The 25,210-nt window shown below is 43.1% G+C and overlaps 1 protein-coding gene across 4 annotated transcripts; it reads left to right on the top strand.

The window, feature by feature from the left end:
- The first annotated feature begins 923 nt into the window (after positions 1-923).
- LOC129823018 (polyadenylate-binding protein 2-like) lies at positions 924-21,093 on the top strand. Of its 4 annotated transcripts, none has more exons than XM_055881679.1 (7): positions 924-1,438; positions 3,039-3,147; positions 3,361-3,428; positions 5,085-5,191; positions 14,330-14,417; positions 14,911-15,065; positions 20,482-21,093. In XM_055881679.1, exons 1-7 carry the CDS (start codon positions 1,292-1,294, stop codon positions 20,660-20,662), a joined length of 855 nt encoding a protein of 284 aa, XP_055737654.1. In that variant the 5' UTR covers positions 924-1,291; the 3' UTR covers positions 20,663-21,093. The 4 variants fall into 4 exon arrangements, 3 of the variants coding, with proteins under 3 accessions (XP_055737654.1, XP_055737656.1, XP_055737655.1); XR_008754555.1 differs by having other exon boundaries at positions 925-1,438; positions 14,911-16,941; positions 20,482-20,566; XM_055881681.1 differs by lacking the exon at positions 20,482-21,093 and adding an exon at positions 19,596-19,730 and having other exon boundaries at positions 925-1,438.
- Positions 21,094-25,210: the final 4,117 nt, after the last annotated feature.

The raw sequence follows: 25,210 nt of genomic DNA, 5'->3' as shown, positions 1-25,210 counted from the left end.
CTGGTCTAATTACCATGTTATTGGTATGTTAGTTGGGTTTATTGCTCCTCAGCTTGTTAAATGAATCTCACCAATCACTTGTGATTGTCTACATGTTATCATAACCAAGAGTATTTGCAAATTCACTGGATATGCCTATGTGGTGTGCATGCTTCTAGAGGGGAATACAGTAGAATAGGGTGATGAGAGTTCTACTCCCTGGGGAGCTCTCAATATGCATGTTTACAGTTAGATATTTAGTTAAGCAGCCAGACATTTAGTTTCTAGATTACAACCTAATCTGCTACCGGATCTGTTAATATAATAAAAACAAATTGTAGAAGTTACTCTGTAAATGGGACACCTTATCTCAATACATTTTTCTTGCAATAACATCAACCACCACCATATTTGTTCATCCATCCCCATAGGAAAAATTAATGGGGAAAGAATAGGATTTGGGAATAAATGCTGAAAGTAAGGTCTGAGGTTAACACAGATGTAGGAATAATAGCAGTCAGTTAACAAAGCCTATGATTTTTTTTTATTACATAAATTCTTCCAAATTCACAAAAAGTGACTATAGCTGATGAAGATTCTCAACAAAACGAATATGATCTCCAACGCCTGTGTTTATCACCTTCATTTTCGTTATTTAGCCAAAACCCCTCCAAAAACACAATTTTCCTCCTTCATAGGCTTTGTCCAACGATCCATTGTGGAGTTAGTGCCTACAAAAAGACGCCATTGATGATAATGCAATCATAGGTCGCAAAACAAATGGGGGAGTGGGCTTTGTGATTGACAGATTTCTAATCGAATCAGATTTTGAAGTGTAAGACAAAATTGTTAAAAAGAGATAATGTGCTGCCAGATATCCAATAGACGCAGGGATGTGTGTCTACAATCATCAACTGACTAATAAAATTGCGAGTTTACGCCCGCAGTGAAACGTAACTCCACCCCCCGGCATCCATTTCTGAACTGAGGTACACGGCGCTAGCGAAGAGAATCCTCGATTTTATGTATATTTCTTCATGTATATCACTGTAGATTATCTTCAGAAAATTCGCGACATAAAACTAAAGTAGCCACTAGTCTGTGAAATAGTAGCATATATTATCCGTTGAACCCGTTCGGACAGAGGCAAGAGTTGAAGCTCGCCTTTTATTTCACGTTTAACTTTCCTAAGCGGCGTGTTCAGCCGTTTTTTTTCTTCTTCCTTTGCCCCGCTCACTCTCCCCCCTGTGTGAGTAGTGGCCTGTAACGTTGATTTAGCCACGAGGCGGGTCGGATCAACCGGAATTGGGCGATGGCGGAGTTCGGTAACGGACTGGACTCAGGAATGACGGAGGAATCCCTACTGGACTCAGACCCAGGGCACCCAGAACTAGAAGACCCGGGTGTTGGCGATGAGGAGCCGGGATTAGAGGAAGGAGAAGCTGCAATTGAGGACCCGGTAAGTGAAGGGCATAGTTTATGCCCAAAGCCTCTCTAAAGTTGAGACAAATGTGTATTGTACGGTATGTATTGCGGATGTAGACACGTTATTTTAAGATGGATTTAGCTATATTTATTTACCCCGTGGTGGTATGCGACTGTGACTTATCTCTTGGTCGATTATGACCGCCATTGTGGCTCACGCAGTGCAGTATAAATGGGTGGTGACATGCGTGGTTTTGGCGGCCATGTTGGCGCAGCAGCGGTGGTAGTTTCTCTGCAGCAGAGTTGTCGACCTAGTGGGGGGGAAAAATATTCGTCGCTAAAATGCGAGACCGAGATGTGGACAGGGGCGAGGGTAGGACAGGCGCCATTAGCCGCGGCATTGCGAGTCTATCTGCAGACACGGAGAGAGCTCACGGTAAACACGCCTCTTTTATTTTCTCATACGCTGACACCTGCTGAAATAGAAGCGTATACATAATATGATAGTCAATTAACAGTCATTGCGAGCTACAAGCAAGCGTTGTAATGTGCTGTTAGCCATCCTTCTAACCGCATATAGCTAAACTGCTAGCAAAGGGTATGTGGCACTTGCGCTATTGTAGGTACGATTGATATGGACATTTAGGCTTGATATAGTGGAGGTATCCGATTTTCTAACTTCGCTAATTGGGACTATCATGACATGCCCTTTGACACACGTTCATCTTTCCACTTAAGGAATTTAACGTTAGAGGGATATGCACAACACAAGCACTTTTGTGCGAACGGTTAGTCTTTGATGTACTCTTTGAGTACAAGTATTCTGTTAATACATTTGTGGGTCATGGATATTACTGTAGTTGTGTGGAAAGATATGGATTGCCAATACTTTGAAATTAAAGCTTTTGGTTTGCGTTTGAATGTTTTTATAGCTACAATATTTCAGATTTTATACGCACGTGATTGTGTTCGTTGACATAGAATGTGTTCGAAAGCAGTTGTGGGGTGAAGTGTTTATTTTTTATTTATTTTTTTAGGGCTGGGCCCGCATCCTTCGGGTATTTTTTTTAGGGCTGGGCTTGCGTCCTAAAATATTTTCAGAAGGGGGAGGGGGGTAAGAGACACTAAATATGCAACAAAATACAGATGGGTATCAGTGATGACCGAGTCAAATAAGCCATGTTTCCATGGATTTCAGTGTCATTTTGAAGCCTGTCAGAGCTGTTGAATTCGTCTTGGTTGTGGGTGTCAAGACCTGGAATGGATTTCACTGCAATACAAATGTTGTCATTCAGTGAGTGCATGTCTATCGTTATCTAGTTGAGGATGTGGAACGAGAATGCAGCTGTGTCTGAAATGAATGGTGAATAAATCCTGCCTGTTACAAAGACCCAGCCAGTGGTCATGTGCCAGGCTGTTCCACTCAGAAGCCAGTGTAGAAACGGGGTCAGCTCAGGCTGCTGAAATTTCAATTGTGTTATGTGCATGCAAGTCACGGATGGATATGATGAATATATTCCTTTGGTTTCTTTTTTTCAGCTGTGATTTCTGTCCTGACTGATGTGATGTTCTTTGTAATTGATGGGTTTCTCTTTGTTTTATTAATATATATTAATATGTGTTATTTTTTTCAGGAGCTGGAGGCAATCAAAGCCCGGGTGCGAGAGATGGAGGAGGAAGCAGAAAAGCTGAAGGAGTTACAGAACGAGGTGGAGAAACAGATGAACCTTAGCCCTCCACCAGGTGAGTTTGTGGGAGGAAATAGTAATGAAGTGCCTCGGAGAATGTCTTCCAAAAATACGTTTGAGAACACCGACTGAATGTTGTATTTCACTGAGGTTTCCAGAGAGCAGATGCAAGACAGAGATTATTATCAGACTCATCCAAATGTATATCTTTTTGTTCTTTAGTTCACCATTTTAAATTTCACTCATTGCTCAATTTTGCTCTCAATAGCCGGTCCCGTCATCATGTCCATCGAGGAGAAAATGGAAGCCGACGCAAGATCAATCTACGTTGGAAACGTAAGGCTTCGCCGCCCCTTAACCTCCCTGCATGTTGTTTTGGGTTGCTCTTAGGGATGTAACGATTCACCAATATGCATCGGTCCCAGGTAAAAATGTTTAACATACCAATGCATTTGGTCAGGGTTTAGCCCCAAACCAATCCAAATACAAGCATGCATCGATCAGAAAACCTATTCTCACTTTTACAAATCGCCCAATTCACTAATGTTTTTACTCATCGTTTTATCTGTTGTGACGGAATTGATGCGTCCTCTCCTTCAGTTCAGTAACCTATCAAGCTTTTATGCATGTCACTGTGTATGACTGTCACATAACAACTGTTCGGGAGACCCAGCTGCTCGCGCCAACAAGAGGCAGGCCTTTCTCTGTCCTGATAGGCTGTTCGAACATCTGTGCGGCACCTAAAGCATTCCGATGCTTCTCAAATGGCTTTCGCAATGTCAAATCATAGGCTTTATTTAGTCGTGACAAGCAATGTCAAATCATAGGCTTTATTTAGTCGTGACAAGCAATGTCAAATCATAGGCTTTATTTAGTCGTGACAAGCAATGTCAAATCATAGGCTTTATTTAGTCGTGACAAGCAATGTCAAATCGTAGGCTTTATTTAGTCGTGACAAGCAATGTCAAATCGTAGGCTTTATTTAGTCGTGACAAGCAATGTCAAATCGTAGGCTTTATTTAGTCGTGACAAGCAATGTCAAATCGTAGGCTTTATTTAGTCGTGACAAGCAATGTCATTTGCTTGTCACTTAACTAATAGTTAGCAAGTAGGCTGTAGAAAATTGTTTTACCGGGGTTGTGTGTAGTCTGAGTGGACGCTGCTGCTGATTGGGGTTTTCAATTGTCCAGGTTCACATAATACATAGTTTTGGTAGGTTTGCTTTAAACAGTCAGTGTGTTTGGTCATTTTTCCATGAGCAGGGTAATTTTCCATTTTTTTTTTTTGCTAATAAATATTGCCGTAGTACCAGCTCACAATTTTAATCAGTCGTGATGGTGATTTCAGATAAGTGGGGGGATAAAAAGCATACATTCCCCACCCCATATCTGATAGTTGGGTGGTAGATGCTCAGTCTGCTGTATGGGTCAGCTCAGGTACCTACATACACAATTGATATTGAGACACACACAGCCATTTAGTTTAGAGAAGTAAGCTGACAGATCCAGCTCAGAGGCCCAGCTCCTGAGCTCCCATCAGCAGCAGATTTTAATTAAAAATGGAAAATAAATGTCTTCATTCCACACAAAAGTGCATAGACTCCTATTGAACTAAATCGCATCAATTCGTTCCCCTAATCAAACCGAATCACGCGTTCATTTCAAACTTAAGGCCATGTATCTAGATATTTATCGAATAGTTCATGAAAGGAGATGCATGCAAACAGAGCAACCAAGGATGTGTATGTGGTGATTCTCCTTGTCAGGCCTATCAGTTTGCATTTACTATCAGTTTCAAAGGGCTGACTCAAATTTCCACATGTCTCGTTGACATTAGTGCAACCATGATGTCCCGTAGTGCATGATTTTCACATGCAATTGTGCAGAAACTTTTAATTTGGGGTTTGGCTCTGAGTGAATTCTCTATATGGAATCGACTAGCCAGTCTGTGTTTGTCAGAGGTATCTCACTTGTTCTCCCTCTCTGTGGACAGGTGGATTACGGCGCCACGGCGGAGGAGCTAGAAGCCCACTTCCACGGCTGCGGCTCCGTCAACAGAGTCACCATCCTGTGCGACAAGTTCACAGGGCATCCCAAAGGGTACGTATCTACACCACGTTCCTCCATGTGCTCTTTCACTACAGACCTGCGTCTTCTATCAGTCATCTAGAGCAGTGATTCCCAAACTTTTTATAGTCCCTTACCCCTTCAAACATTCAACCTCCAGCTGTGTACCCCCTCTAGCACCAGGATCAGTGCACTCTCAAATGTTTGTTTTTTTGCCATCATTGTAACCCTGCCACACGAACACTACATTATACATTTATAAAACATAAGAATGAGTGTGAGTTTGTGTCACAACCCGGCTCGTGTGAAGTGACAAAGAGCTTTTATAGAACCAGGGCACAAATATTATTATAATAACAATCAACAATCATAATTATGTTCTTTATTTAATCATCTTACATATAAAACCTTATTTGTTCATCAAATTGTGAATAACTCACCACAGGTTAATGAGAAGGGTGTGCTTGAAAGGGTGCACATAACTCTGCAATGTTGTATTGGGGAGCGTCTGTCATCATTTTCCACAGTCTGTGCCTGTATTAAGTTTTCATGCTAGTGAGGGCTGAGAAACCACTCTCACATAGGTAAGTGGTTGCCAAAGGTATCGGTGTCTTAACAGCACGATTTGCCAAGGCAGGATACTCTGCCCAATCCAGAAATCTGGCAGTGGCTTCTGCTTTTTAATTCAATTTTCACAGAACCGCTTGTTGCAATTTCAACGAGGCTCTCTTGTTCAGATATCGGTAAGTGGACTGGAGGCAGGGCATGAAAGGAATAACGAATCCAGTTGTTTGTCATCCGTTTTGGGAAAGAACCTGCTTATTTGCGCACCCAACTCACTCAGGTGCTTCGCTATATCACATTTGACATTGTCTGTAAGCTTGAGTTCATTTGCACACAAAAAATGATACAATGAGGGAAATACCTGTGTGTTATCCTTGTTAATGCCGACAGAGAAGAGCTCCAACTTCTTAATCATAGCCTCAAGTTTGTCCCGCACATTGAATATAGTTGCGGAGAATCCCTGTAATCCTTAAGTCAGATCATTCAGGCTTGGAAAAACATCACCCATATAGGCCAGTTGTGTCATCATGCAAGCGGTCAGACAAGTGAAAATTATGGTCATTAAAGAACATTAAGCTCGTTTTTATAAATTGTATTTATACAATTTATTGAGCGACATGTCAATACTTTGATAACCAGAGCACTTCTGTGTTGTAAATGCGTTACATGGTCGCTGCCCATATCATTGCATGGTGCAGAAAATACACGAGAGTTCAGGGGCCTTGCATTAACAAAGTAAACTATTTTCATTGTTGTGTCCAAAACGTCTTTCAAGCTGTCAGGCATTCCCTTGGCAGCAGAGCCTCTCGGTGGATGCTGCAGTGTACCCAAGTGGCGTCGGGAGCAACTGCTTGCACGCGCGTTACCACTCCACTATGTTTCCCTGTCATGGCTTTTGCTCCATCAGTACAGATACCAACACATCTTGACCACAAGTCCTTTTGATGTCACAAAGCTGTTCAGTACTTTAAAAAATATCCTCTCCTGGTTTCCAGTGCTTTGCAGAAGAGCCGTAATTGCTTCAAAACATCTCCTGCCATGTCACTGATGCGTCGTGAAACAGTGTTTGATGAAGGCATTGTCTGTATAGTTTTATTGGCCTTTTCCCCCAGCATTGTCTCAGCCATATCCGCAGCAGCAGGAAGAATTAAGTCCTCCACAATAGTATGGGGCTTGCCTGTCCTAGCCACTCGGTAGCTCACCATATAATACTCTTCTAGCCCCTTCTTATTAGTGGTATCTGTTGCTTTTATGCATGTCTTACTACTCGAAAGTTGTCTTAATTCTCGCTCAAACTCCCGTGGCTTATTTTTCAAATTGGCATGTTTTGTTCCTAAATATCTGCACAACAATCAAGGCTTCATTTAGTTGTGAGATTGTACTTTGGCACATATAACACACTGTGGCTGAGGAAAGGCACTACTCTCAATATAAGTGAACCCAAATCAATGTAGTTCTCATCATATTTGCGCCTCTTCGATGGTCCAACGTCCGTATCTGTTCTGTGTTTTTTCGGGTGAGGGGTTAGTAGCTCTTCTGCTGCATCAGATTCACCCCTGTCAGTGTCCATGCTAGCTGGGCTAACAACAAATGTAGAATTGCTGATGCTAGCATTGAATGTGCTCGTGGAAGCAAGACAACTTGTGTCGTTGACAGGTGCAGGTGTAGTACGGCTGGTAGTAGCTGTACTACCAATAGAGCTGGTATATGTCTGTAGACTTACATTTTTTTTTTTTTTTACAGTTGTATAAATTTTTTGCGCAAACTAAATGAGCAGCAGCTACGTTTGGCTACATAAGTGAGTGGAATTCCCGCAAGAGAGTAACGGTTAATGTGATTGGATGTTAATTATTTGACTAGGCTACTTGTTTTTGACATTGTGGTGGTGTTTTGCTGAACACTAGATGGATATTACTTTATATTTGGCAGTGAAACGAGGATACTCAGGTGAGCGAAAAACCTCACCCAAATGTATAGCCCCGTTGGAAAATATAAATGAGCTGTTAGATAATGTGAAACTTTTTTTCAACAAATGAATGTGAATCACATTTTTATTTGGCTTACCCCCGACGGCATTGCGTACCCCAATTTGGACAGACCTAGTCTAGAGGAATGAGTATACACAACCTACTTTACTAGATTGTAATTGTCTACACTCAATGTGCAGGTTAGCAAAGTAGCCCACTTTAATTCACATGGATGTACAGTGCCTTAAAGTATTCACACCCGTTGACTTTGATTGTTACAAAGTAGTAATAAATATATATATATATTTTTTTTTGTCAGCAATAGTGGTGGATTTTTTTAAAATGGAAAATAAAACACCAAGTGTTCAAGCTCCTGAGTCAACACATGTTAGAATCACCTTTTGGCAGCGACTACAGCTAGAGAACGACTGTTAATCGGCCGGGCCAATATTGGAATATTTGCTTTGCTTATAGTCCCTCTACATAGCAAAACTGTTGCTATGCCAGCCGCCACTCACCGCCTGAGCCATGCACAATGCTGAGGAATGTCTAACCGGGAAAACCAGCAGCAAGCTAGTTCATTCTCCAACACAAAGGTGCAATCTTGAGACATGGATGAATTGACACAGTGACCAAAATCAAACTCCTGTTGCGAATATTTGTTTATGGAAATCACTAATTCTCACAATAAATTCCCTGAATTTATGCAATAACGATAAATAGAACAAGTTTCTAACACTTTTTTTTAATGATCCTTTAAACAGAAAAAATATATAAACGCAACATGGGAAGTGTTGGTTTCATGAGCTGAAATTAAAGATCCCAGAAATGTTCCATAAGCACAAAAAGCTTATTTCTCTCACTTTGTGCACAATTTAGTTTACATCTCAATGGTACGCATTTCTCCTTTGACAAGATAATCCATCCACCTGACAGATGTGGCATGTCAAGAAGCTGATTAAACAGCATGATCCTTACCCAGGTTCACCTTGTGCTGGGGGACAATAAGTCCACTCTAAAATGTGCAGTTTTGTTACACAACACAATGCCACATGTCTCAAGTTGAGCGAGTGCCCAATTGGCATGCTGACTGCAGGAATGTCCACCAGTGCTGTTTCCGGGAAAATCTATTGTTAATTTTTCTACCATAAGCCATGTGTAATCGTTTCGAACTTCACATTTATCTAGTCTAGGCATCTTATCGCAATGAACGATATCAGCAAAATGCCTGCGGTAAGTGGCCGGTGTCAATAATTTCCCGTTTATTGTCCCAGCTGTGATGGAGCACAAATGTTTTCTTTTCTGACACAAGCCATGCACAATTCATGACTAGTGTCAGTGTTTCCCCTATATTAATTTAATTCCTCTATAAATTTCTTTCCACCGCTGCCAAAAATAAGTACAAATAAATAAATATACACACACACAAATTACCACATGAACAAAACATTAAGAACACCTTCCTAATATTGAGTTGCAGCCCTTTCCTTCAGAACAGCCTCAATTCGTCGGGGCATGCACTCTATAAGTTGTTCTGTGGGAGGTATTGGTCCAGCATCCCTGGTCCATGTTGACTCCGATGTTTCCCACAGTTGTCAATTTGGCTGTATGTCCTTTGGGTGGTGGACCATTCTTGATACACAGGGGAAACCTTTGAGCATGAAAAACCCAGCAGCGTTGCAGTTCTTGACACACTCAAACCGGTGCACCTGCTACCATACCCTGTTTTAAAGGCACTTCAATCTTTTGTCTTGCCCTTTCACCCTCTGAATGGCACACATCATTGATGTGAGGCTCTTTTTCTCACTCTCTCTTCTCCATCTACACTGATTTGAAATTGATGTAACTTGTTAAAGCCACAAGGGATCGTAGCTTTGGCCTGTATTCACCTGGGCAGTTGGTCATAAGAGCAGTGGTTCTGTACAGTGTATAGTTCTGCTTTTAAAAAGTTGCTCGCTCAATGACTTAAGTCTGTGGAAACAGCTAGCACCCCCCCCCCCACGCCACCCTTGTCTTGTGGTAGAGACAAACTTTGGAAGGTACTACACTGTGCACAGACCCCCTCGTACACTCGACTTTGTTGAAATATGTAGAGTTTCCTTGTAGGCCTATTTGCTCAACCACAAGCATTAATGAGGTCAGACACTGATGTTGAGCAATTAGGCCTGGCTCGGCGTTCCAATTCATCTCGACGGCAATTAGGCCGGCAATTAGGCCGTCGGCGTTCCAATTCATCTCAATGGTGTTCGATGCGGTTGAGGTCAGGGCTCTATGCAGGCCAGTCAAGTTCTTCCACACCGATCTGAACAAACCATTTCTGTATGGACCTCGCTTTCTGCACGGGGGCATTGTCATGCTGAAACAGGAAAGGGCCTTCCCCAAACAGCCCGAGACCATTATTCCTCCTCCACCAAACTTTACAGTTGGCACTATGCATTGGGGCAGGTAGCGTTCTCCTGGCATCCGCCAAACCCAGACTTGTCTGTCGGACTGCCAGAAGGTGCCGTGTGATTCATCACTCCAGAGAACGTTGTTTCCACTGCGTCAGAGTCCAATGAAGGCAAGCTTTACACCACTCCAGCTGACACTTGGCATTGTGATCTGCGGCTGCTCGGCCATGGAAACCCATTTCATGAAGCTCCCGACGAACAGTTCTTGTGCTGACGTGGCTTTCAGAGGCAGTTTGGAACTTGGTAGTGAGTGTTGCAACAGAGGACATGCAATGTTTATGCGCTTCAGCACTCGGTGGTCCCGTTCTGTGAGCTTGTGTGGCCTACCACTTCGCGGCGGAGCCGTTGTTGCTTCTAGAAGTTATCACTTTACAATAACAGCACTGACATCTGATGCTTAAAGCTAGTGAGGGAGATACGAGTCTCCAGATTCAGTGAGTATTTTTTTTGCGCAATTTATTCCAGTCATTGGCAGCAGAGAACTGGAAGGAGAGGCAGCCAAAGGAGGAATTGGCTTTGGGGGTGACCAGTGAGATATACATGCTGGAGCGCGTGCTACGGGTGGGTGTTGCTATGGTGACCAGTGAGCTGAGAAGGTGGGGCGTTACCTAGCAAAGACTTATAGGTGACCTGGAGCCAGTGGGTTTGGCGACGAGTATGAAGCGAGGTCCAGCCAACGAGAGCATACAGGTCGCAGTGGTGGGTAGTATATGGTGCTTTGGTGACAACGGATGGGACTGTGATAGACTGCATCCAATTTGCCGAGTAGAAGAGTGTTGGAGACTATTTTGTAAATGACATCGCCGAAGTCAAGGATCGGTAGGATAGTCAGTTTTACAAGGATATGTTTGGCAGCATGAGTGAAGGGTGCTTTGTTGTGAAATAGGAAGCCGATTCTAGATTTATTTTTGGATTGGAGATGCTTAACCTCTACAGAGTACCTAACCCGGATCCGGGAGCACCCCCCCCCCCCCACACACTGATTAGCATCGCTAGCATAGCGTCACAATTAAATAGTAGCATCTAAATATCATTAAATCACAAGTCCAAGACACCCAATGAAAGACACAGATCTTGTGAATAAAACCACCATTTCAGATTTTTTAAATGTTTTACAGGGAAGACAAAATATGTAAATCTATTAGCTAAACACGTTAGCAAAAGACACCATTTTCTTACTCCAACAGTTTCTTACTCCATCAGGTGCTATCACCAATTCGGCTAAACTAAGATATTGATAGCCACAAACCAACAAACAAATTTATAAGATGACAGTCTGATAACATATTTATGGTATAGCATAGTTTTTTTTTTTTAAATGTGCATTTTTCAGGTATAAATCACAGTTCTACATTGCAGCTGCAATCTGATATAGTGCTGATGCAGCTAGAACAATTACAGAGACCAACGTTATATAACTAATTACTTGTCTTAAAACATTTCAGAAAAAATGCACAGCGTACAGACATTGAAAGCCCAACATCTGGTGAATCCAAACAATATTTCAGATTTTTTAAATGTTTTATAGCGAAAACAAAATGTATCGCTAAATTAGCATAACGAGGCCAGCCAGAACCGGCTGGACGCGCCCGACCAGTTCACATGCACGACAGATATATGAAATAACATCGTAAATTGGGTCTTACTATTGCTGGTCTTTCATCAGAATGTTGATCAAGGTGTCCTTAGTCCTGATGAGTCGTTCAATCCATTCACAATGGCAACCTCCCCTCTTCATTTAGCCTGGGTACTGGTCGACTGGCACGGTCCATGTCCAAAGTTAAAAAACTCAAAGAACGGAACACGGCAAAACTCCCGAAAAAATTCTAATAATCTGATTAAACTATATTGAAAAAACATACATTACGGTGATATGGTCACATGTTTCAAACAAACTTCGACACGGAGATAGTTTTCATCCATAACGTCAGCATAACAAAATACAATGCCACCTCTGAAAACGCGCATTTCAGAAACCGGAAGTTGTCGGTCACGCTAAAGAAATAGGTCTTATTTCACGTCAGTACAAGATAAACAAAAAATTTCTCCTCTGACGTCTTCCAGACACCCAGAGGAAGAAGAAGGAAGTGTGATTCGGGTCATAGGTCGCGTGACCATATATAGGCAGAGCTTTGAAGCGAGCATACACATCTTGCAATTTTCTTCTGGCTCAGGGAAAGTGCTGTGAAATGACCTGTGTTTGACTCAGAGACTCAATTGGAACGGTTTTAGAAACCATAGCTTGTTTTCTATCCAATGCTATATGGTTATATGCATATAGTAACAGCAATAATTGAAAAAGAGGCAGTTTAATCTGTAGAGGCAATTATGCTAATGCGAAACAGCACCCCCTGTATTCTCAAGAAGTTAACGTGAGTATGGAAGGAGAGTTTACAGTCTAACCAGACACCTAGGTATTTGTAGTTGTCCACATGTTCTAGGTCAGAACCGTCTTGAGTAGTGATGATAGTCGGGCGGAAAGGTGCGGGCAGCAGTTGACCAGGGCAGAAACTGCCTTGTTGGAAAGGTGGTATCCTATGACTGTGCCATGTTGAAAGTCACAGCTGTTCAGTACGGGCCATTCTACTGCCAATGTTTGTCTGTGGAGATAGCATCGCTGTGTGCTCGATTTTTGTGGGTGTGGCAGAAATGGCCGAAACCACTAATTTGAAGTGGTGTCCACATACTTTTGTATGCCTCTGTAGATTATAGCATACTGAATTTTGATCAGTTGTGAAAATAAAACATTTCATGCCGGGGGGGGGTTGATCTGGTAAAAGGCTGACATTACAAGAAAAAAAAGACTAGATTGATGTCTTCGATCGTCTAGCAAGTCGTTCATATGCTAATAATCAAAATAAAGAGGTCTTGCACTGCTACCCTCAGCATTCATTATTCCCAGAGGATCAGAACAAGCAATGGAAACTGAATTTATCCTTAGTGCGTGGGGGGGGGGGCATCCTGGTGCATGAAGGCTACACCTACAGATGGGAGTGACAGAATGTTCTATTGTTTCCCTGACAACAATAAATGTTGCTGATGTGCTGTTTTTTTAATGATAGGGTAAGATGGGTGGGTTTTAGGGTAAGATGGGTGGGTTTTAGGGTAAGATGGGTGGGTTTTAGGGTAAGATGGGTGGGTTTTAGGGTAAGATGGGTGGGTTTTAGGGTAAGATGGGTGGGTTTTAGGGTAAGATGGGTGGGTTTTAGGGTAAGATGGGTGGGTTTTAGGGTAAGATGGGTGGGTTTTAGGGTAAGATGGGTGGGTTTTAGGGTAAGATGGGTGGTTTGTAGGGTAAGATGGGTGGTTTGTAGGGTAAGATGGGTGGGTTGTAGGGTAAGATGGGTGGGTTGTAGGGTAAGATGGGTGGGTTGTAGGGTAAGATGGGTGGGTTGTAGGGTAAGATGGGTGGGTTGTAGGGTAAGATGGGTGGGTTGTAGGGTAAGATGGGTGGGTTGTAGGGTAAGATGGGTGGGTTGTAGGGTAAGATGGGTGGGTTGTAGGGTAAGATGGGTGGGTTGTAGGGTAAGATGGGTGGGTTGTAGGGTAAGATGGGCGCGTTTTTCTTCCTACACATGCACATTCTTTAATAACAGACTCAAACACAATCGTGCTGTAGTTAACATTTAAAGATTTAAAGAATGTGAAACAAGGTTGTATAAGAGACTCAAATCACAATCATACAATAGGCTACAGCTGGCTTCACAGCTTCCCTGGGGAACTCTGTTTTGTGGCCTCGTGCAGACGTTCGCGCTAAAATATTACGCATTGTGTCGGCGCTTCGACCTTACTGTTTCAAGTTTTTTTTTTTTTCCTTTTAACTAATGTCGGTTAAGAACAAATTCTTATTTACAATGATGGCCTTTGCCACCACTGCTGAAGAACTGCAAATTAATAAGTTAATTGCACACTGTGTGACTCCCAATTCCCAGTAATGTCACATTAGTTGAGTTATAGCTTATTCTAATAGCCTGGAGGGGTCTATTCTGAAGTGCGTAGAAACTGGTGAGCTGGTTTTTCGACTTTTAAGCGTTGTTAATCACACAGTTTATTCTCGTTAAGGGAATTGAGAAAAAGGAGATGTCTACGTTTGTTTAGTGGATTGTGCTTTGAGACTTTTTTTAGCGTCAATATTTCCGTTCTCTGCGATTGTCGTTTGACACATTTTTATATTTCTGCTGCTGTTTTAGGTTTGCCTATATCGAGTTTTCAGACAAGGAGTCTGTGAGGACGGCCATGGCATTGGACGAGTCTCTGTTCAGAGGAAGGCAGATTAAGGTAAGGACGCGACAATGTCTACACATTAGGTGGAGGCTGCTGAGGGGAGGACGGCTCACAGTAGCTGGAACCTAATGGCATCAAACAGAGAAACCATGAATTTGAGATCATTCTGCTCCAGGTATTACCACAAACCCCTCCCCAATTAAGGTGCCAGCAGCCTCCTGTGATGGCATTTCCATTTGAGTCATTTGGCAGACACTCTTATCCAGAATGACCTACAGTTAGTGTATTCATCTTGAGATAGTAACCAAACTGTCATGGTAAGTACATTTTCCTCCAGTAGTTATCAGCAATGTCAGCACTAGTAGGAAAAATTCAAGTGCCGGTGTCGATTCAACTAAAGAACTGGGATAATATCAGGATTTTGACCCATGTATCTGTCTATGAAGTGAATTTCCGTTAGATTTCCTACATTGACTGAGACTGATATGACCCTGTGCTAGTGTCTGACCTGTGGAGTCCTGTTTCCCCTCGCTCTTGGTTCTGGCAGGTGGGGGTGAAGAGGACCAACAGGCCAGGCATCAGCACCACAGACCGCGGGTTCCCCCGGGCCCGCTTCCGCTCACGAGGAGGCAACTTTAACTCGTCACGTGCACGTTACTACAGTGGCTACGCACCGCCCAGAGGCAGAGGACGGGCCTTCAGGTGAGCACCCTGAGATTGGGAGACAGCTGGCCATTGCCGGAGGGAGGAGGAATATGGAGAAGTGAAGGGGCAGAAGACTGAGTAGTGAGATTATAGAAGTAGTGGGGGATGATCAGAACAGGAGATGGTTAGCGGGGAGAGAGAAGAGGACCCCCTGAAGTGTTGTTAGCCCCGGGAGGGGGAGGGGGGGGGGGGGCTAGCCCCGGGGGGTGAATGCTCATAGCATCCCCTGTCCTAGACTCTGTCCATCAAGATGTGTCTATGGGCTGAAACTGGCCATATAGAGAATCATTGAGAAGGCATGTCAGTAGTGGGAGGAGACTGAATCTGTGGCTGACATTGATGAACATCACTACAGCCATATCAGTGAAGGTGTTTCCACAGCAGAGTGGAGGAAAGGTTTCCTTTAGAGTGGGATTATGTTGAGTGGTTTCCTTTAGTGGGGTTGTGGAGCGAGAGAGACCGGTGGGAGGGATCCGGGTAGGTTAGTTGGGGTGTGTGTGTGGTCTTGTTGCATGCACCACCTATAACTGTTTCAGAGGAGGCAGCTAAACTCTCAGCCCACAGCAGTGAGGTCCTCCCAGGCTGTACATGTATGGGAGGCAGGCTGTTTGTATGGCTTGGCGCTACATTACATATACACACTGACTGTGAGTGGGCATCTCTCCCACAGTGCTGCTCATTAATGCTAAAGGTGACAGGCAAAGAGTTTCACTTAAATGTCAGTTTGTTCTCATTTGTTCAGTGCTAATGGTCAGATTCTATTTGATCATTAAGATGCCGTGAAGATTTAAATGCAAACACATTCATCTTTGTAGATGCGTTGCTTAAACATTAATTGGCATGTGTATCTATAGTTCAGTTGTTCTAATGATGTACCAGTGTTGAGCAGTAGCCTGTATCCATCCTGTGTTCCATCTCATCAACGCAGTGCTGCGTGTTCACCTGTCCTGGGCCAGCTGCGTGTTCACCTGTCCTGGGCCAGCTGCGTGTTCACCTGTCCTGGGCCAGCTGCGTGTTCACCTGTCCTGGGCCAGCTGCGTGTTCACCTGTCCTGGGCCAGCTGCGTGTTCACCTGTCCTGGGCCAGCTGCGTGTTCACCTGTCCTGGGCCAGCTGCGTGTTCACCTGTCCTGGGCCAGCTGCGTGTTCACCTGTCCTGGGCCAGCTGCGTGTTCACCTGTCCTGGGCCAGCTGCGTGTTCACCTGTCCTGGGCCAGCTGCGTGTTCACCTGTCCTGGGCCAGCTGCGTGTTCACCTGTCCTGGGCCAGCTGCGTGTTCACCTGTCCTGGGCCAGCTGCGTGTTCACCTGTCCTGGGCCAGCTGCGTGTTCACCTGTCCTGGGCCAGCTGCGTGTTCACCTGTCCTGGGCCAGCTGCGTGTTCACCTGTCCTGGGCCAGCTGCGTGTTCACCTGTCCTGGGCCAGCTGCGTGTTCACCTGTCCTGGGCCAGCTGCGTGTTCACCTGTCCTGGGCCAGCTGCGTGTTCACCTGTCCTGGGCCAGCTGCGTGTTCACCTGTCCTGGGCCAGCTGCGTGTTCACCTGTCCTGGGCCAGCTGCGTGTTCACCTGTCCTGGGCCAGCTGCGTGTTCACCTGTCCTGGGCCAGCTGCGTGTTCACCTGTCCTGGGCCAGCTGCGTGTTCACCTGTCCTGGGCCAGCTGCGTGTTCACCTGTCCTGGGCCAGGTGCTCCAGAGCCGTGTTTTGCCTGTGACCTTTTTCAAAAGCAACACCCCTGGTATCTGGATTTGTTTTCAATCTGTACAAAAGCTTGCCCCCTATGTATGTAAAACCTGGAGTGGATCAAAGCGCTGTGCACTGGGAGTCTGGTGTGTCTCCCTGGAGTGTGTGTCCTGCTGTGTCTCTCAGTGTGAGGTGAGAGGGGGGTTCCCGTGATGACTCATTGAGCGCTCACAGTGGGCCTCACGCTGGAGCTCTGTCTCTGGGCCCATGTCCTGTTTTTGTTTATTTTTTTTATTTTTTATAAGCATTGCTGAGAAGAAGGGCTGCAGAGCAAGCGCAATGAGCATCCTCACCAACTGACAGATTCTGACCAATGGACCAACCTTTCCACTCACTACTAGCCAATGGTGTCAGTTTAGTCCTATGTAGTAGTACCTCATTGGCCACTCTATGGGAGTTGATATGATCGCCAATCACTGAACGATAAGATCTTTTAGGGGGGCTCAACTTTTGAAGTCCTATTTAACACATTTTGTAAGGATGACATCCTGGTGAGTGTAAATGATTTGGTGCCAGTCCCAATCGTATGCCCACCACACTCATATACATAGCTCAGACATAGACTAGCCTGGGAACAGGTGGCCCACTATAGGGAGATGAAAAGCATGAGTCTGGATGCTTTGCCTTGCTCCTAAAACCACCTGTGTTAACTACACATTGGTGCATCAGACACACAGGCTAGATGTCCCCTTGGTCAGACATTCCCACCCACTGCCTTCACTTCCAGAATGGAGGGTTCATTCCTGCAGCCTGATTTTGACCACAGCATTCTAACCACTGGTTTCTACTCATATGACCTGTGTGTTTGTGGGTACTGGATGCCTGGGTTTGATGGTCATGTGTGTGAGACGGGGTTTCTGTTAGCTGGTAATAGGAAGCTTTTGTCTGGTTTGTTTTTCTTTTTTTGAAAAAAGGCGAAATAAAATTGGTGTTGACAAATTGTCCGGGAGAACAAAATATCACATTGTGGGATAATGCATTATTATTTTTTGCCCTATTAATTGATGTAAATGCATTTGACTGGTCGTTCTTATTGGTCTATAGGCTAATTTGTATAATTTAGTGGAATTAAATTGGCACGTGTACAGTAAATTTATGTATCTTATTTATCACACGTCTACCTATACGGAGCCTTTGAGTGTAAAATCTGTCGGACCGAGCGAGATGCTACATCTTGTGGTGCTTTCAAGACGACGTCAATTAATGACGTCAGCGATTTAGAAAGACTCCTCAGTTCCTGAGTTGGATGACCGCGCAAAACGATTTTTCGGCGGTCGTATTCCTCCCCCCCCCCCCCCCCCCCCCCACACACACACACAGTCTGCGGACGTATTCCCCTGCCCCCAGTCGGCGGTCGTATTTCCCCCAGTTTTTAAATGCGTCGTCAAACAGCAACGAAAGGCGGGCTTCAGCAGTGTGGCGCTCCACTTTGCGATGGCCTGGAGGCAGTATGCATTCTGAAAACACACACAATTGTTTGAGACCTGAATGTTTTGCTACATATGAGGGCTGTTTTACCTTGCTTCAAATGAGCTTATTAGATCTCTCTCTAAAGCTCTACCCGATTTTCATCTGTCACATCAAACCTGCTCGCTTGTGCAATGCCATTTTTACAACAGCGTTTTCCTGCCAATTGCATTATGGGATGAACATTCATGTATAGCCTACTGCCTTGTGCGCATTGCTGCGTTTTATAATGTGAGGATATAATAGTTCATCAACATTTTAAGCTAAACGTTCTGATCTGTTGCATCAGACTCGTTGCTTTGAATGTTTGTATTATGTAGCCTAGGCTTACTGGTTGTATGAATTTGGGATCTATCGTCCCAGGACTGTCCCAGGATCTGTTTTGTAATAGGCTGTTTCTTTCTTGACAAGCTGACCAATAGAATAGGTTGCCTAAACCTGTCTACTATAGTAGATTGACACAGGCTGGGGATTTTGCTGTTAGTTATTTGTCTTGTTGATATGAATTACCGGGTTCTAAATGTGCTTTCAGTCATTTTGAGCACTGTGGGTGAACGTGTTAATTAGGTCACTCACCCAATGCATATGGGTCCAGTACAGTTCTCAAACATCCGGTAAAAATGTTTTAAATGTTTCTGGTCAAATGTCCGGCTCCACATTTTCCTAATGGAAACCCTTTTGTGTGAGTGGAAAAGCAACGTGTGATTGAGCTTTGATGCTGTGTTTGAGTGATGGTGCAGTCCAGGTTGTCAGAAGGGGTCAGTCAAGTCTGCGTGCTGAAGCTATATGTGTTGCCCTTCCTAGCATGTGCCATGTGAATGACTTTGACTCTTCTGTGGGGTGAGATGGAGGCTTCTGTCCTCAGGGTCTCTCCCAACAGCGACCTGGGGGGGGCCGCTCTCGCAGAGAGAAAGAGAGAGAGAAAGAGGGAGAGAGTGCCTCACTGTCCCACACACCCCACACCATTATTTCTATAGTCCTGTATAATCTGAGAATCAGATATTTTACTGTTGGCGAAGCTGTTCTCTGCTTCTTTCTGTACTGTTAATTCGTAATCGTAATAATTTGAAATTGTGGTAATTCAACACTTATCAAATAAAGGCACAATACCATTAAGATGGTATACATGTCATCCTACCAACAATTTGTGTATACTTAACTATTATTCATACATATATTTTACCCCTGAGTTTACCTCGGATTGACTTCTCATCAGGCCCTTTCCTACTTGCACACTAACAACCACACTACACACCCTAAAATTGGTATCCGTCTTTAAGCCAATCAAGAAACTCACCCTCTTTTTCTCTCTTTTCCAGGGGCCGAGGGCGAACAACATCGTGGTATTCCCCTTACTAATACCCCCACCCCCTACTATCACCCCATGTCCCCATACAAAAAAAAGTCCCAGGAAAAAAACACTGAGAAGAAAAAAAAGACAAAAAAAAAAATAACAGTATTCTCCTGGACAGACAGACTGACTGGCCACAGTGTGTGATTGTGTGTGAGCGTGCGTGTGCGCAGGTGGTGCGGTCACCCTGGTAATGTATTTCATGGCCGTCGGAGATTTGGTGGCATTTCTTTTTTGAGAAGATGTTATCTCAGGCTGCAGATTTGTCTCCTTTGTCTGGCTGTGACCCTCACACCCAACACAGCCCCCAAATGCTTGCATTCGAAAAGCAAATGTCGACGAGAGGAGGTTTATTTTTGTTTTTTTTATGTACCGTATATGTTAAACTTCCAAGAGCAAGAATATTGTTTATTTTTTAAGTTGTGGTGTTGGGAGTTGTCATTTTCTCTCTGTTCTCTGATCAGTTACAACTCACCCCACTCCTTAACTCTCACTACTTTTGCTACCATCTTCTCCCTCTGGTTCCATCTCACGCTCTCTTGTGTTCAGTATCTTAACAGCTGTGACTTCTGTTCAGTCGGCTATTTTTTTATATATATAATTTTTAGTTTGTTTTTTTGTCTATTGTACCTTTCCTTTTAAGTCTGTAGCATTCACCCCAAGAAGGCATGGCCAGAGCTCTGCCAACTTTTCTGTTTAGTTTTTTTTTGTAGGCCTCAACTTTTTCCCCCTCTTCTTGCACCCCTCTGCCTTTCTATGCTGCTGCTCCTACCATTTTGTCCTTCACCTCTTCTGCTCATCTCTTTCTCCTTCTCTCCTCTCTGTGTATATTAGACCACTTCTTGTCGTTTCAGGTTTCAGGACCAGTGGAGGCTGACAACCCCTCCGGCCGCGGCGCCCCCCAATGTCTCGGCAGGGTCTCTTTCTCTCTCTGCTCCTGCTATGCACACTCACCCCATCCTGTCTGTGTGGGGGGGAGGGGGTCAGGGCGACCACAGGGCCGCCGCAGGGGGCGTTTACTACAACAAGCGTTGAGTTGACTTACTCACCCGGCACGCACTCACACATACTAGGCCCACACACTTCAGACACCACACAACCAAACAACCACACATATTTATATAGCGAGAGCTAGTCAAGATGGCAGAAGATGTTTTAATTGGGAGTGAGAAAGACCGGACCAGATGAGGGGTGGGGGGGGTTCCAGGGCCTGTCTTTAACAGTGCGTAGTGCAGCCACGGCTTGTCGAGGACTAGGAGTGGGGCTAAAGGCATCGATTTAATTTAATAGCCGGGGGGGGGCGGAGCTTTTATTTTAGGGGGGGTGGGTTTGTGTGGAGAGGTTTGAATTTTTGAAACGGGAGAGTGGGTTAAACAAAAAAAAGATGTTTTGCTTTTTTTTATTTTTAACCCATTAGTCTGTAATTAGAAAAAAAATACAAAAAATAAAGACGTTGTAAAAAATTATTATTTTGTTTGTGAATTTTGTCCCTACTTACAAAGCATTTTAAAATCGGTTCTTGAAAGTAAAGCTGGGAGAATTCTGAACCTAATGACTGACATTCTGCAGTATTTTTAATATCAGTATAAAGAACTGAAAGACATTTGAAACTAAAGGTGCAAAATGCAGAAATCATTGTACCGTCTAAACGGTTGTGAAATATATTTTCCACATTTTAATGTGACTTTGTCCGGCTTGCCCAAATGGTTACATATTGCAGCTCTGAGTGTTGGCGTCTTAGGCTTGTCTTCTCCAGTACCCTCTTTAATAACACGCAGGAGCCTAACACCCCCACGAGGTACAATTACTATTGTAACCATTGTAAATGAATTACTGTAACGTGTCCAAGCCAACTGCTTTTTTAAAGTGGTCATACCTTCCACTATTTATTATTACAAAGCAGTGAATTAGATTCTTAGGATGAAACAATCAAAAACACAGTCAGCTAATAGGCTCTTATACAACATAAGGTCTTTAGAAAACAATGAGTTCATGTTTGAGATGACATAGTTCAACAATACAATTTGCGCAAGAGTGAATTAGCTAGGGATAAATATGTAACATATTTGTATTAGACCGTGTTTGATTCAGTTCCTAAAATGTAATTCACGTGTTAAAAAAACAAAGTAATCCCATTCTCTATCCTGAAAATGTGTGGCTAGTAACGTTTAGTTAATGCCCAAGGAAAATGAATCCGCTCTGCATTCTAAATTGGGGAAATTTGGCTATTCAAATTGATTTTAGGCATCGTGATATTGAAAATGTGGACTGTATGAGACTCAAACATGGACTAACGAGAAATATTTTTAAAATTCATCCTCTAGTACACATAGTTTTAGCACCTCAATCACTAAATTATTGCGAAAAGCTATTCCAAGTGAATCGTCTCATTTAGCACGAAAACCTAAATCTTCATCCTGCTTTGTCTTTTTAAGGATTAAATTATTGATCTTCTGAAAGTCGCAGGTAAAGAACGATGCATAATCACTGCACTCAAGTAATTGAAACTGAATTCACAATGTATCATTAAAAACACCAGAGGAAAGAAATCACTGACGTCCTGGCTATGTCCACACAACAGGTGTATGTTTTTCATTCGTTTCTTCTTGGGCCCAGGGTTATCTCTGTACTGAAGGGAGGGACAGAAAACATTGGGGTTAATATTATCCAACATGCATAGTCATTTCACCCCTACCTACATGTACATATTACCTCAACTAACCTGTACCCCCGAACATTGACTCAGTACCGGTACCCCTGTATATTTTGTTGCTCTAGTTTTTTTTTGTGTTAAGGGCTTTTAAGTAAACATTTCACTATGGTCTACTTAGTTGTATTATTACCTGTTGTATTCGCGGCATGTGACACAAAATTTGATTTGAACATGGGCCAGCGTCCCTGTGGAGAATAAATCCTAAGCGTGCCAATTATTCCCAGGATATGCACACATGACTAAGACACTTTGGATAAAAGAGGTGGATAAATGGTGAACTTGTACAAACATTAATGCCTGCTCATCCATGACCGACTGACCAGGTGAAAGCTATGATCCCGTATTGATGTCACTTGTTCAATCCACTTCAATCAGTGTAGATGACGGGGAGGAGACGGGTTGAAGAAGGATTTTTCAGCCTTGAGATATGGATTGTGTATGTGTACTAGAGGTCGACCGATTATGATTTTTCAATACCGATACCAATTATTGGAGGACATAAAAAGCCGATGCCGATTTATTAAAAAAAAAATATATATATATATATATATATATATATATTTTTTTTTTTTATATATATATACTGTATATATATCATACACACACACATTTTTGTAATAATGACAATTGCAACAATACTGAATGAACAGTGAACACTTATTTTAACTTGATATAATACATAAATACGCACACATCTCTGAAGTGACAATGATACTGAAGAGTCTGCTTAGGAGACAAATACTCTCAACTGTTTGAATAAAAATAGAGTAAGTTACCTGTGATGAATGTTGAAAACAACTTTAATTTCTATATGCAGGAAATCCTATTTTAATAATGGGCATGGTAAGAATTGACAACCAAAGTGCGAGTCATAATTCCCATGACACCGAGCAAAATCTGAAAAGCGGTTCCTTCATTTATTCCATAGGATATTTTTAGATTCACTTAAAATAAGGTCTGTGTTTCGTGTAGGCTTACATCACCATGCCAATTTTATAACTGTAGATATCCATAGGACAAGGTAACTTATCAATATTGGCTAAATCTAAGCGAAGATTAAAAAAAATTGTGGATTTATGAAAATATGTTGACAAACGTTACCTTATCCTAGTGAGATTTACACGGGTATCAAAACGTCGAGGCGGTTTAAGCCTGCACGAAACACAGACCTTATTTCAAGTAGATCAAGACATTCTCTATGGAAGACATGAATGGTAAAATAACGAAGGAACCCCTTTCAAATTCAGCCGCAAGTTATTACAGGAATTATAACGCGTCGACTATTTCTCTCTAAACCATATACCTTTGACTAATCCGGAAACTATCACCTCGGGAAAAAAAAAAACGTTTATTTCGTTCTGTATTTTATCTAACGGGTGGCATCCATGAGTCTAAATATTCCCGTTACATTGCACAACCTTCAATGTTGTCATAATTAGGTAAAGTTCTGGCAAATTAGTTCAAAGAGCCAGGCGGCCCAAACTGTTGCATATACCCTGACTCTGCGTGCAATGAACGCAAGAGAAATGACACAATTTCACCTGGTTAATATTGCCTGCTAACCTGGATTTCTTTTAGCTAAATATGCAGCTTTAAAAATATATACTTGTGTATTGATTTTAAGAAAGGCATTGATGTTTATGGTTAAGTACACATTGGAGCAATGACAGTCATTGATTGATTGTTTTTTATAAGATAAGTTTAATGCTAGCTAGCAACTTACCTTAGCTTACTGCATTCGCTAACAGGCAGGCTCCTCGTGGAGTGCAATGTAATCAATGCAAGATTGGATCCCCCGAGCTGACAAGGTTAAAAATCTGTCGTTCTGCCTCGTTCCTAGGCCGTCATTGAAAATAAGAATGTGTTCTTAACTGACTTGCCTAGTTAATTAAATAAGGATTAAATAAAGAATCGGCGCCCAAAAAAAACGATTTCCGAATGTTGTGAAAACTTGAAATCGGCCATTCCGATTAATCGGTCGACCTCTAATGTGTACCCTTCAGAGGGTGAATGGGCAAGACAAACTATTGAATTGCCTATGAACGGGTCATGGTAGGTGCCAGGCGCTCCGGTTTGAGTGTCAAGAACTGCAACGCTGATGGCTGTTCCATGCTCAACAGTTTCCTGTGTGTATCAAGAATAGTCCACCACCCAATGGACATCCAGCCAACTTGACACAACTGTGGGAAGCATTGGAGTCAACATGGACCAGCATCCCTGTGGAACGCTTGACTTGACACCTTGTGGAGTCCATGCCCTGACGAGTTGAGGCTGTTCTGAGGGGGGAAACAGCGGGGTGCAACTTGGTGTTCTGAATGATTTGTACACTAGTATTGATCACTGCATGGCAGTAAGGAGTGGCATGTCACTGAAATGTGTCCAACTCACCTGTCCCCCTCTGCCCTTCAGGGCTGTGATGTCACTCAACCGTGGGATGTCACTTAGCTGACCAGACATTCCTAGCATGCATGCCTCTAAGTGTTTCTCTCATTTTGGGGCACTTGCAGATGCATCATTGACTCAAGTTTTTCGTAAAGGAAAATAATTACATAAAGGGACCAAATGAGAGGACAAACTACTGTAGTACTATACAGTTTAAATGCAAGGACAAACTACTGTAGTACTATACAGTTTAAATGAGAGGACAAACTACTGTAGTACTATACAGTTTAAATGAGAGGACAAACTACTGTAGTACTATACAGTTTAAATGAGAGGACAAACTACTGTAGTACTATACAGTTTAAATGAGTGGACAAACTACTGTAGTACTATACAGTTTAAATGAGAGGACAAACTACTGTAGTACTATACAGTTTAAATGAGAGGACAAACTACTGTAGTACTATACAGTTTAAATGAGTGGACAA

Source organism: Salvelinus fontinalis, chromosome 25 (genome assembly GCF_029448725.1).
Source record: "Salvelinus fontinalis isolate EN_2023a chromosome 25, ASM2944872v1, whole genome shotgun sequence".
NCBI classification, from domain to species: Eukaryota; Metazoa; Chordata; class Actinopteri; order Salmoniformes; family Salmonidae; genus Salvelinus; species Salvelinus fontinalis.
Note: the sequence above shows the minus strand (reverse complement) of the source record. Positions and strands in the feature narration are given on the sequence as shown.